The sequence below is a fragment of the Poecile atricapillus genome, chromosome Z, assembly GCF_030490865.1.
Source record: "Poecile atricapillus isolate bPoeAtr1 chromosome Z, bPoeAtr1.hap1, whole genome shotgun sequence".
Taxonomy (NCBI): Eukaryota; Metazoa; Chordata; class Aves; order Passeriformes; family Paridae; genus Poecile; species Poecile atricapillus.
This window is the reverse complement of record NC_081289.1, coordinates 56,512,466-56,526,305: the sequence shown is the minus strand read 5'-3', so window position 1 is coordinate 56,526,305 and position 13,840 is coordinate 56,512,466. Positions and strand designations below refer to the sequence as shown.

The window sequence follows — 13,840 nt, the reverse complement described above, 5'->3', positions numbered from 1 at the left end:
CATTTCTGTCTTTTTCATATTCTAATACATTCTCAGAAAATCAATATAAGAGCATCAGAATTTACCAGCCCAAACTTGCTCATTTGATGAATAGGAACAGTTGTGCATTCACTGAGAGACCAAAATTTGCTTGGCCTGATAGTCTCTAAAAAGGGAAACAAGAATTACTTTTTGAACACAAAAACTGCAGATGACTGATGTTTGCATCAAGAAAAAAAATTCATGTCAGCTTTCCAATGTCTAATACAATTATGTCAGTCACTGACCTTTTATCACAGTTAAAGAGCCCTCTATGAAAATGTGTCCATGCATCATTTTAATCTGAATGGCAAGCAGAGTTGCAAGCAGTGATTTCTCCAACCTACCACACCTGCTTGGTATTTGAGGCCACAGTCTTGGTGTCAGCCCAGAGTACAAAGTAGAGATTTGCAGAAGAAAGAAAAAGAAACTTAGCATGAAACTGTGTACTACAATTCTTTTTGCCAGAAATGGTGTTAATACCTGCCCTGTTGAAGTGCAAACATTTTCTTACATCAAACTTTGCAAAACACATAAAATAATCCGCCCAGAAATGATATGCCTGGCAGCAAGGTGAACAACTGGCTTCTTGTCTGTTCTTTACATAAGGTGCTTTATGTGCTCTACTTATTAAAAAAGTAAAATTAAGGGATTTTGAAGCTAGCAATTGCATGTTTTAATTGCAGGTGCTTGTTTAAAATACAAGCAATAAACCAGGAAATCCTTACATAAGGGCATGATGAAAAGGTTTCTGGCATTTATAAGTTACCTGACATTGATTTTGATGTTTTCTTGGGTGTTCTTATATCTGTGTTTTCAGAGAGATGTTTCATTAACCTATTGAATTACTCTATTTGATCCAAATTTTAAATTCTTAGCTTAAGCATTTCTCTTCTCCTACTTCTTATTTTCTACCAAAAAAGTGCTACATGGATTTAACAATTCAGATTTACTCATGCCCAGTGAATGCAGGGCACTGTCAGACAGTAAAGGAATTAGGAATATGGTGGTTTGTAGTTTGATCTGGTTCCATTTTGCAGCATCCCCAATTTTCAAGCCCTATATCAAGTGACATGTCATCAACAAAAACAAGTATCTGAACAACTCTGAATTCCAGTAATCTCTTCATCTCTCTCAAGGAGATTTGTGGCCCAGAACAGCCAAATTATTCCCTCTCGCATTCTCAGCATCTTCTCTATAGTCTAGAACAGTTGAAGTCTACATGTCCAACACTGTTACTCCCTGAATTTGCTAGCAGCCTGCACTGGCACAAAGGATTTCACTGAAAGGAAAATTTCCCACTGTGCCTGTAAAGCTCCTATTTCCCAAAAATCACTGTCCCAGCAGGCAGTGTACTGTGGCAGAGTGCCTAAGGGTACCTCCTGAGATGATACCTTCGGTCTTCTGCTTTCTAAAATGTGTCCAAATGAATAAAAGTACCAGCTATAAGCACAAGGCACTTACTGTTCTGTAAGTATGGGACCATTAACATCCAATCATTCTACAGTAGCTTATTGTGAACAAAATGTAGCTGAAATGCTCCAAAATGCAATGTAACACATTTTCAAGATCAAGATTTTCTCAGCAGGTTAAAATTTATAACGCATTTGCAATCAACTTTTATCCTGGCCTCTTCAGAGCGTGTAACACATTCCCATGATACAGAAAATAAAAATGCAGGATTGTGTTTAGTCATATTCTATTACAAAAGTTGCTGCATGCCAAAGCAAGGCCTCAAGAACACTTGACTGGCCTGTCACATCTGTTGGTACTCAGTGGCTATTGTTTAACATCTGGTTATATTTTTCAAGAGTTTTCATTCAATCCTATGAACCAGCAGTTTGGCTGGCGCTCACAATGGGTACAGACTCATCCAAGCCAGTAACAGCAGTGAGTAAACCCCAGAAGTGACATGCAGAGAAGCTTCAGTCAGCTCTGTGGGAGCCATCACTGCAACCAGGAGCAGGGTTAGCTATGCCAGCATGTGCTCTGCCCCAGCTGCACAGATTTATGTGGGACTCACCAACTGAGATGTCTGTCTTCTGTCTGGGTCTCTGCTCCTGGCTATGCCATGGTTCTTGGGCCCTTCTAAGCTGAAAACAAGAATGGGTGCGGGAAGGACAACTGCACAATAGGAACTCATACCACTTCAACCCAAGTGCCTCCACTCAGCACAGCATCAAATCAGTCAGACCACCTTGAGAACAGGAATAGAAGACGAATGATGTACAAAATCTCTGAATACAAATATTAACTGACTTGTCCTGAAATTGCTGGACAAGATAGTGAAAAAAATCACTGCTTCCTGTCTCTGGCATACTGGGACTGAAATTAAACGTTCACCTTCCTTGCAAGTAAAAAAAGATATATTACAATGCAGTGGGTACCCAGTGGCAATATCCTACACAGTGTTTGCTTACATAATGATTGTTCTTTCCCCCTCAGTTTTGGCTCAAACCTAAAGTGTGACTTCCATGTGTGTCAGCTCCTACAAGTGACCACTGTGTGATTAAACACAAGAATGAATGATTCTGCAAATGTAGACAACTCTGATACCCAGAAAACTGCATCTTGGGCATACTAAATCATGCCACAAGAAACGTGAAGACAGTGATTTGATAACCCCCCCCCCCAAGCCTTTTTGTGTCCAGGCTGAACAAACACATCTCCCACAGCCTCTCTTTGTGTACCACGTTGACCAGGTTCCCAACAGGCTTAGTGGCCCTGGGCCAGATAAGTCACAATTAATCAACTGTATCTTGTCCAAAACCAGACACACTACTCCCAACACAACCTCATGAGTGTCAGAGACAAAGAATTAATATTTTCTTTGATCCTGACGGCTACAGTTCTGTTAATACAGCCCAGAATGTGGTTGGCTACCTTTGTCACAAGAGCACCCTGCTTACTCTTTCAACTTGGCCTCTACAGCCGTAAAGTCTTTTTCTGCAAACCTGGGAATGGTATAAACTTCCCGAGCCTTCAAAAGTAATCCCAAGGAGTGAATGTTCTACATTCAATTGAACTATTGAATTGAATCCACACTTTGACGAACGGAAACCCTCAGGAAACATTCCCATTTCATATCAGCTCCTTACTCCTGAGCATATACTCACCCATGTGAGCAAACAGCCCCTACAACACAGTGCCAGCACAGCACAGATAACATTGCACTGATCCATTCTGTAGGAAATTAAATGGACTATAGAAACACAGCACCAAAACCTGACCACACTACTTCCACAATCCCTGCATAAGTCAGCACGGATTTGGGAGCTGTGATGAGACAGACTGCGAGGCCTGCCTGCTCCCACTGCTATCCAGCAGATGGGATGGTCTTCCTTAAGATCATCAAGTCCAACAATTAATCCAGCACTGCCAAGTCCACCATTAAACAATGTCCCTAAGTGCCACATCTACATGTCTACTAAACACCTCCAGGGATGGTGACTCAACCACTTCCCTGGTAAGCCTGCTCCAATGTTTGACCACCCCTTTGTTGTATAAATTTTTCCTAATATCCGATCTAAAACTCCCCTGCTGCGACTTGAAGCTATTTCTGCTCATCCTCTTGCTGCTCCATGGGAGAAAAGAGTGTAAAATACTTTTTAAATCTCATTTGAAGCAGAATAGCATATCTTGAAAACATGTAAATATGGGATAGAAATCATATGATAAAAGCCAAGAGGGAACAAAAAATACGAAGTTCCCAAAAATGTACCAGCTAAGGACCTGACCATTGTACTACAATGTCATAATTAAAAGCAGGAGAGGAAGCAGCAGCAGGGGAATTACATTAATGAAACTTAGATGGTACAATTGAGCAAACTCTGAAAAACAAATGGCTTAAAGGGAAGCAATTTTCTTTATTATAGTTTCTGTGGACAAGCTGAATAATCTGTGTTTTGTATTATAAATTAGAAGCAAACAAGACATTGAACAGTGCAAGCTCAGAGAGAAATAGTGATGTCCTTTCTTTTAGGGATGAAATATGTAGGAAGCACAGGAGAAATCTTACTGGATCCACCAGTAGGGACAGAATGGTTCTTCAACATCACTACTAAGCCCCCTGCAAAAGAGCATGACGAGGGTCTTAAGACAAAAAATTGAGTAAGAAATAAATGTGAATCACATAGAATCGAAAGAAAGGATGACATCCCTGACACACAGGAAGCGTGACATATACAACATATGCTAGAAAGCTGGCTTTCAAACAGCACTCAGATCTTCATTTCTACTTGTCAGCTGTATTAACCAGGTGTATGTCCCAATGCCCTCTACCAGGAAACTTAAAATTATCTGTATTCTGCTTTTAAGCCATGAGACTCATTTTCTGGGACCTTCATTTTTTCTCCACTAAGTATCTAATAAGACATTTATTTTCTGGTGAGTTTGCTCAATGGTACCTTCTAAACTTTATTAATTAAATTATTAATGTAATCACTGGAGCTGATCAAAACCCACTTATTTCCATGTAAAATACCTAGTTTATCTTCTGCCTAAGTTTCCCAGAAAATTATCATTTTAACAGAACAACAGCAACAACAATACCATAAAGTCACCAAAGATGATATATGCAAGGGGAATGGGGAGGGGGTGTTGCTTTGATAAGAAGCAAATATCTAATAAAAAAATAGCTATCTGAAAATATTGTTTAATTATTACATTCTGCCAAATTTTTCATATAATTATAAACTAGAAAAGTGCTGTAACTAAAATAGGAAGATCAAGAGGCTTCTTTTCAAAAACCTCTCCAACAAGGAGCTCAGACTCTGAAGGACTGACTGACCTTGGGGTGGGAAGCTAGTAAATAAAGGCATTTTTTCAAGGGAGCAACTAAAGTAGCAGAAAACTAATAACTGAGATGAGAATTACAGATAATTACACTCTGGGAAAAAGAAGTGGAGTTAGAGAAGTAGGTGGAAGGGCAAAATGGATAAGAAAATGTGAATGTACCACACCAGTGGGAAATTTTGCAATGCAAAATTTGCAAAAAAACCCAATGTTTCCCAGATTATGAGATAGGTATATTTAGCTGTTGGACTTGTGCATTACTTACACGATTATTTTGGCTGAACTCTGCTCTGAAACTCAAGGTACTACTGCATCTGACAAGCCTCCACCTCTATCTCTTCTGAGAGTTTCTAGGCAAGAATGGCAGTACCTGGGATTACTGGGACACCAGTACACTGTGGCAAGGAACAAAGCATAATACTCCAGCACAACTACTGAGAAGAGAATCTTGTCCTAGAGGTGACTCTGCCAAGTCAGGGAACCAAACAGCAGAGGAACAGCCCAGAAAGGTGCTGTCAGAACAGCAGTAAAGCAGTAGAACTACTGTTACAGATGCTGACATTTTAAACAAGATATTATCAATCCCAATCCTCCAGTCAGTCCTAGAAGTAACCAGATATACTCTCAGCACTGCATCTCTGTGACCTGGAAGAAGTGAACTGAAATTATTAATATTAAGCATGAAAGATTTCTTTTCTTAGGTTTTGAGACCACACCACTGCTCTAAAGTGCTCATACCTTAAGATGATGCAACTCATGAAGATGGAGAAAAGCTGTAGAAACATTATTTTGGGAAAACTAGAAACATGAATTACCAAGCAGTATTTGATCTATTTGTTGTAGTGTTAGGATGGAATATGATAGTCTCTCAAGAAGTCAGTACCGAGGAGTTACCTGTCTTGGCCAATATGAGCACTGCACCTCCCTTTATTTTGTTGTGGCCTAGCCCAAGACTCAAGATACTGTTAAAAACCAACAAATACAAATGTTGTAATGTATCAGTCTGAGTACCCTAATATGGCATACCAGGGATAACACCTACAAAATGGAAATAGTTTAAGATTGAAGCTTCAAACACTACTTCACTCAAAACTCAGCCAACCTAGAGTGACTCCAGACATGAGAAGAATGAGTGTACAGGAGAAGCAAAGCTGCACAGAAACCATTCAAGCAAATTAGAGAGATCTTTATACAATTAGACCATTTGAAATAATGTTTAATCTGATCATTTTAATTCTGTAGCCTATAAGCCCAGATAAGATACTCTAATAAATTCTGTTTTGTAGACTTAAAATCATTAACAAAATATTTCCTCCTTACAACAGAGTACTGTGTGCTAATTGCATATCAAAGCTAATGTGAAGGACAGAATACGTTCCTTAGTTTGCTTCTTTTTTTCTGCCTCATCCACAAGCAAGTCCATGTATATGACTAATATGCTTCTGAAAAATGCATATGTGTGATGGTGTTCTCTCTGATAACATGGGACACAATATCCTTTGATATTTGCATTTTACTGGCCCAGAAAGTAGATGGGGTCAGTAGACGGCACAACAACGCAGGATTAAATTGTGATATTTTTATTGATTTCTCAGCAAACTGAAATGCCATATTGAACGGACTGAAACTTTTGGGTTTGAATCACATAGAGTTGAGTAGAAATATGTATTTTTACCATTTTGAAGCACAATGGGTGCACAGCCAATGATATATTCATTACTGCTGTCAAAAGACAGCCTCTGAAACAGAAGGAAACAGAGAAGAACCATAGCAGACCCTATCACTAGGTTGTTTTACACTCTAGTTTGCCTTGAATGTCTTTCCACAGTATCATCCTTATAAGCTTAAAATGCAAGGCTACAATATGACTGCCATTAACTTTTCAAGTTGCACCAAGTAAACAGTGGCTTTTAAAAGTAAACTCTGCACACATTGGAAGGCCAATTGTTTAAGTTTTCGAACCCCAGGATAGCCATCTCTTATTTAAAAATTCACCTGTTCTTATTTAAAAATTTATCTGTTATAAAGGCCATTTTTAGTTCTGTTTTTCTGTAACACAAAGTTTAGCTACAGCAAATAATTCTTATTGGAACTTCTTTTGAAGTTTGAAAGATTTATATTCTTGGCATTCTAGATCAACATTATTAAATAGTCCTTGTTTCATAACAAGGGTCTAATCTTAGCACCCTGTTAATCCTAAATCTCACTTTGTCCAAACAACAGAGCTGTTGTTTCTACAACCGCAACACAGCTTGCTCCTTGATTTGAACAGCCATTAATGTTAAAATTGATATTAGCATTTTGCAAAAAATTGTATGATCTTTTATTAAAATGTACTATTTTGATGAGTGACTTTAAAGTTGAAGTGGATGACAGAAAACAAACACATATTCCAGCAAGGGATACATGCTGCTGTCCCAAGTAACATTTTCCAGTTACAGCCATTCTGACCATCCAGAATAAAATGAACCTTGAAGCCAGAAAAATTTTTAAACTTAAAATAAGATTTGTTCACCAAGCACAAAGAATTCAAGACAACTGAAACAGCTACTGGGAATCTCTTAATCTGGAAATTAATTAGAGAAGAATGGCATTTCTTTCTTACAATTACAAAAGTTAATGTTGTTAATTATAGGAACTGGCAATAAACTTTCAAGTAACACAGCCAGTTCATTAAATCTTTGGTGGTATAAGTATATTCAGCATTTATGTGGTCATTGCCAAGTTTTATCTTCTTTTAGTGAGGCCAAAAGTGCAGAGTGATGGTTTACATTTTTAATTATTCATTACATTCAGCTGATGTCCTCAGATTCAGACCCGATCACCATACAAACATCCACTGGCATGTTTCAAACTTGCTCTTATTCCTATTTTGATATTCTTAGCAACTTAAAACCAGAACAAATTCACTGAAGTGCACATTTACACTATGCTTGAATGTGTTTTAACAGAGTACTTCATTCTGGCCAACTGCTATGTGTCACATAAAGCAACAAGGGTCAAAATCAGAAATAATTTTAGTCATCAGTGGAGTAAAAATAGAGCAATGTCATATTCTTGTAAATTTTCAGAGCCTATTAACTCAAGTAAAGATCTTTTTTATAAACCCAGTGCAATTTCGTGTTCCTTTCCCACACTCTCCACAATGCCTGTTTTATTGCATCTATAATGGATCTTTTGAACAATAATTTTAAAAACTCACAAAATGCTTCTGTGTCTACATTTCAATGTACACTTCATTTCACTTGCATTTAGTTGCACCTTGTGGAGACATACAGCAATGCAAATACTTGGAGTTGACAGTGACCTGTTTTGCTCTTATCAGCAGCTAAACTTAATTTCTCAAGTACCATTTACCATACAAACCATACTTTTTGCCCATTGTTACAGTTGTACAACATAATCTTGACTTCCAGAAAATAACAGGAGTTCCATTATTAGATAACAAAAAAACCCAAAAAACAGGGATGTTTACAAGCAAAAATAAAAAATATATTTTTGTAAAATAATAAACATCAGCCCTCAAAAATAAACCACTGTTTTCCCTATAAAGAGAGATTCCTAAGACATTTCCACGGTTCACCTGTGCAGATGCAAATGACTGAGAAGACTGTTCACACTACGCTGTTAACCTGGAATGTGATTATCATAGCTAAATACCCGCCTAATACACAAAAAAACCTTTCCCCCGAGGTTGCTCCTCTCCTACTAGTCAGCTTCTTTACTCATTTGACCATTCTCCACAGCTTTGCAAGTCACATTCCTAAGAGATGTCATGCTTTCGAGTTCCTTTGTGGTTCTTTGATTCTTTTCTTATTCCTCCCCTGTTTGCCAGTTAAGGTGGGCATGTCTTTGTGCTGCGAGGTAGAAAAACACATAAAAGTACAGTTCACAGGTTTTAAGGAAGTGGAAAGAAGCCAAAGTGAAGATCTGAAAGTTCAGGACCCTCTGAAGTGCATGGCTTGCTTTTCCTCAGACTCCAAATGCAAACCCAGATCTGTTGTGAAAGAAACAAAATCCTGTCAATTTATATTGCAGTCTGACCTGAATACACCCAGGGCTACACAGCAAGTCTTGAGGATTCTCCATTTACTCTCAGGTTGTATACAGATCTGGTTTCAAAATTGTAGGTGGGGGCATACTTCAGAGATCCTTTGAGAGAGGAAAAATGTCAGAGTTTAAGGGCTGGTTTTTAGAAACCCTTCTATAAAATAGTCAGCCTGTTCCATTCATCCTGATGTTAACAGTAAAAGTCCAAAGCAAACTTCTGAAGGGCAATGAACCCTTCCCTCCTCTTGCCACCCCTCATCAGATCTGATCGTACAGCTCTTGCCATCTTCGTGTAGGAGAGCGACCCAGGTTTTAGATCTTTTCAGCCCTGCAAAGATATATATAACCAGCGACACACTGGCTAAGAGGACAGGCATATTCTGAAGGAGGGAGTAACACTTAGAGCTGCAGCTCCACCTTTAGATAGAAATCGGCATTAGAAACACCGGGAACACGAACAGCGGGAAAACCACCCGTAGCAGCTGAGCAGCTTGAATACTCTCACACCAGAGGTAGGAAAGGATTCCCTTTGCGGCTATGGGATGCATGATGCTGGACAGTCCTTCAAGCAGTTTCCACAGTGTCAGCTGCTGGCATGGCTGTCTGGGTACCCCTGGACCAGGGCTACCCCTCATGCACTCCAGCAGTTTCCCAGTAACATAATTTTCCAGTCTCAGAAGAATACTCACATGGTGTAATATCAAGAGACACTCCTCTTGCTCTCCTAGACCCTCTCCTCTTTCCTGGTCCACATTTCGGTGCCTTGGTGTTTACATCACACAGAAAAGCAGTCAGCCTTGCCTCAGATGTCCCTGCTGCCGCAGAGAGTGAAGTCTGTCCATGCTGCCACCGGTCCCTGCAGAAGTGGTCCAGAGGCTCCAGCGGGGACCTGCTGCCCTGCAGGATTCATGGCCAGGCCAGGAGGCACCTTCCCAGCACCTTCCCTTCTGAGGGACTTGAGATGCTCATAGCACACCTAACACAGGCTCCAGAGAAATGGAGCCTGGAGGAGGATGCTCAAGTGGAAATGGTGAATATGAAGGAAAGATTTTCCCAGTGGGATGTACTCAGTTATGTGGGAAAGAAAGGAGCTGGAGGGGACGAGGGGCAGGAGTTGGGGGATCTCAGCGAGTGGTGGTGATGCCCAGCAGGTGGGCAGGGACGCGGGCAGCAAGCAGGCAGGCCAGCACAATACCGATGAGCTGCAGCAGTGCCAGCCCCAGGGCAGCGGTGGCAACATAATACATGTTGCTGCCGACGAAGGCGGTCACCCTGCCGAAGCAGCCGTCGCGGTGCAGCCTGCGCGCGTCGGGCGGGCTGCGCTGGCAGCCGCGGCGGGCCCGGCAGCAGCTGAGGGGCACCGAGCCGTTCTGCTCCAGCCCCCAGGGCGAGGCCAGCCAGTCGCGGTAGCTCTCCACACCGCAGCAGGACAGGGCCCGCTGCAGCGCGTCCAGGGCGTCCGCCACCCCGTCGTCCTCCCCGTACGCCAGCAGCGCCTGGCGCAGCCCCTCCTGGAAGCCCTGCTCCAGGGTCTGGCGGTACAGGAGCGCCGAGAGCCCGGCCGCCAGCCCGGCCGCCAGCACGGCGGCCAGGAAGGCGCTGTAGGCGCGCAGGAGTCCCCGGTGCTCCGTAGCGGCGCCGAAGCATCCCAGGAAGCCCCAGATGATGACAGCGACGCCGGTGGCCAAGAGGATGGCGGGGGCGCTGGGGTAGTCGCTGGCCGACAGCGCCAGGTAACTGCCCAGAGACACCTTGGCCCAGAGGCCGACGATGAGCATGGTCAGCCCCGCTGCCCAGAAGACGAAGCTGAAGGCCATGAGGGACAGCTTCAGCAGGGTCATGGTGCCTCGGGCCCTGCCGTCGTCGGGGGGGCGGTGGCGGTCACGGTGAGGGCCTCCCGCGGCCGTCGGTGCCGCCGGGCGGTGTTGGAGGTGCGGGCGGGCCCCACCGCTTCCCCGGGCAGCCGTCGGAGCGGGAGCGGGCCCGGGCCCAGTGGCGCCGCTCCTCCGCCCCGTCCCCTTTTGAGGGCGCGGCCCGGGGCGGGCCGGCGGCGCCGGACCGCGCTGCGGGGCTCGGGGGGGAACGAGCCGCCCACAGCAGCAGCTGCCGGGCCGCGGAGCCCGGGCTCCACTCTCGTCTCCCCCGCGAAGTGAACGGGTGGGACTGGCAGCTGCCTCTGCCCGCAGCACTGCGGACCCCGAGCCGAAAACATTGTGTGAGAAGAAAGCTCGATATTAACCTTTAACGGCATATGCTGCAGCCCAGGTGCGAGGGACTAAACTTTTATAAACTATTACCTAGGGCGAGGAACTAAACTTTTATAAGCACTAGGACGAATAATTAAACTACACACAGAGAACCCACAGGAAGGATGAGAGGTTTTAGTTTTATTTATTTTACTGCATCAATCTGTGCTATTACGACCATTTGTAGAAATAAGCATAAATCTGTACCTGAATATTAACTAACTATGCATTCAGTCAGTCAGTTTAGTTTTTCCAGCTGGAAATTATTTTCAGTGTCTTCTGACCCTGTTAAATAGTCATTTGATTTGGCCCATGATAAGACTAAGCCACTGAGAAGACATTAAACCACAACGAGGTACTGTTATACAATACAAGTGGTCCAGGAAGCTCTAAGAAGATACTCCGTCATCAATGTAGTCTCATTGCAAAAGAGCAAAAGATAAGCTACTCCTACAAGTCAAGTTTAAAAAAAAAAATAGTAGGAAATTGTAAATGAGAGTGTCTCAATCAGAGGTAGAATTAGCATCTCCAGGGGTTTAGTTTGTATGTGAAACAGTCACACCAGAAAAGCAGGTCAGACTACCCTGTGGTTCACATCTTTATCCAGCCCTTTTGGGACTGAATTCTGAGGTTTAACTGTTTCAGTGGTAACATTTTCTTGATTTCTTTCTGTTGCGGTTTTAAGGAGGGAAAGGAGGTGCTTTATGTGTCACATTTTAATGAATAGGTTTAATTGCAACCAGAAACTCATAGTTGTCAAACCATTAATATAGCATAATCATAACTGAAACATCACTTGTTCTTTATTAGAGGCCTTGACAATTCCATTAGCAGGAGGATGCTATCATTCCTGTATTTTGCAGATTCTCTTTTTTTGCCAGTTTACAAGTTCAAGCTCTTTATCATTTTCTTGAGAGATCACGTCTGAGCTGGTTTGATCTGAATCTCAGATCTTCTCTGAGGATTCTCAGATCTTTATGTCGAGATGTTTTAGGAATGATAATGTCCATGTTCTAGAGGTACTCTTCAGTACATTGAATTATATTACTCATTTTAGCACTATATTGCTCATTTTAGCACTAAAACATATGACTAATATCCACAGGGAAGAATCAAAGCTCACAGCAAAGACAAACTAGAGGTCTGCAGGGGTGGAATTTCATAATCAAAAGCTAAAAGATGATGATTTTCACTGTTTCACACCTAAATGGACAGTCAGTGTTGAGACTTCTGGCAGTCACATTCCTGAAGCTATGCTTCTTTCAAAGCAGTGAGTCTCTGCTGGCCAGGCATCTGTCAGCCGTGGAGGGAAGAGTCCTTGCTGTCCTTAGAAAGGGTTGATCATTGCTGTGTTGCACTCTTCCAACCACTTGCTTTCTCTCTTAGGATTTTGCACTGATTCATAGCAGCGTTTTTCTCTTTTGATTCCTTAAACTGCTAACTAGCTCCATCTCTTAACTACCAGCAGCTGTTTTGCCTTCCTTGTGTTTCATGTCTCTGTATACTTGCTCACAATGGACCAATCTTCTTCTGAAGTTTCTCAGAGCTATCAAAAATAGGTCTTGGATCACAAACAGCTGAAACCCACAGAAGGGCTACACTAACTGCGTTAGACGGTGCTAATGAGGGACTACAGACTCTTTTCACAGGTCATAGCTGTGAATTCTCTTTCTGAGCACTTTCTCAGGTTCAACAAGCTTCAACACCAATAAAGAACACCAGTCAGTAGGATTTTCTGTTACCCTTGCCCTTCCCTGCAGTGAAAGCAGACAGGCAAAATAGCTTTAGAACAGGCTCATACAGGTACTTTGAGAAGCATGATGTCTGGTAGGAGCAGTCAAAATATAGGGCATATGAGAAGATCTGTTGTCATCCAGGTTGCTCTAACATGTACCAGAAATAAAGAATGGTGCTAAAGGCAGAGAAATCCAGATCTCCAAAAATACATTTTATGATCTGTCAGGGCAGCTGTGAAGCATTCGACACAAAATAACTATGGGCTTCACAAAATAACGGTTGGTTTCATTGGCAGTTATGTTTTGAACTTCCTCCAAAAATCGTGTCAAACATTCAGTGTTGAAAGGTGCCAGATGATAATAACATTTGTGCTTTTTTAAACCAGGGTGAAATGAGTATAAAGAACCAAATTCTGTCCAGTCTCATAATCCATGCTCCTGGAACCATTTGGGTAAGTAGAGGAGGTAGGATTGGACCCCTTGAACATATATGAAGTTGTAAATGATGAAACAGCTTTGGTGTCTGAAAAATAAACTTACTGGAATAGATTGATTTTTCAGACATAGGCCAAATCATAAATTATGTTTACATCTTAGTAAGAAAACTGTTAAAGAATCTCATTAAATCATACAAGTGAATAAATTTTCATATTACATGTGATATGTAGACTGACAATCTGATGAAAGAGAAATTATGTTCCATTCCATGTTGTTTTAGAAAGCAAAGTGTTGTGGAAATACCCTAAGAAGGGAGGATTCAGATGTGCCTAACCCACTAAGCCAGAGCAGCAATACCAATTATTAAAGAGTGGTTAAAAACATAGGCAGGAAATACACTGAGATTGACTCTAGAAAATTCAAACTAATATATCCTAGAGAAAACTGGTGCTTAGTGACAGCAAGAAGCTGGCTGCCAAACTGTGCATCTGAAGGACATGTGGGTGATGGGAGACACCTAATTAGGCAGAACTTTGCAATACTATTTGGCAAGGAAAA

The 13,840-nt window shown here is 42.0% G+C and overlaps 1 protein-coding gene across 1 annotated transcript; it reads right to left on the bottom strand.

Moving 5' to 3' along the window:
- Positions 1-9,726: 9,726 nt before the first annotated feature.
- Positions 9,727-10,751, bottom strand: LOC131572949 (tetraspanin-7-like). Its single transcript, XM_058826402.1, has one exon. The coding sequence runs from the start codon at positions 10,701-10,703 to the stop codon at positions 9,987-9,989; it is 717 nt and encodes a 238-aa protein (XP_058682385.1). The 5' UTR covers positions 10,704-10,751; the 3' UTR covers positions 9,727-9,986.
- Between the last annotated feature and the right edge of the window lie 3,089 nt (positions 10,752-13,840).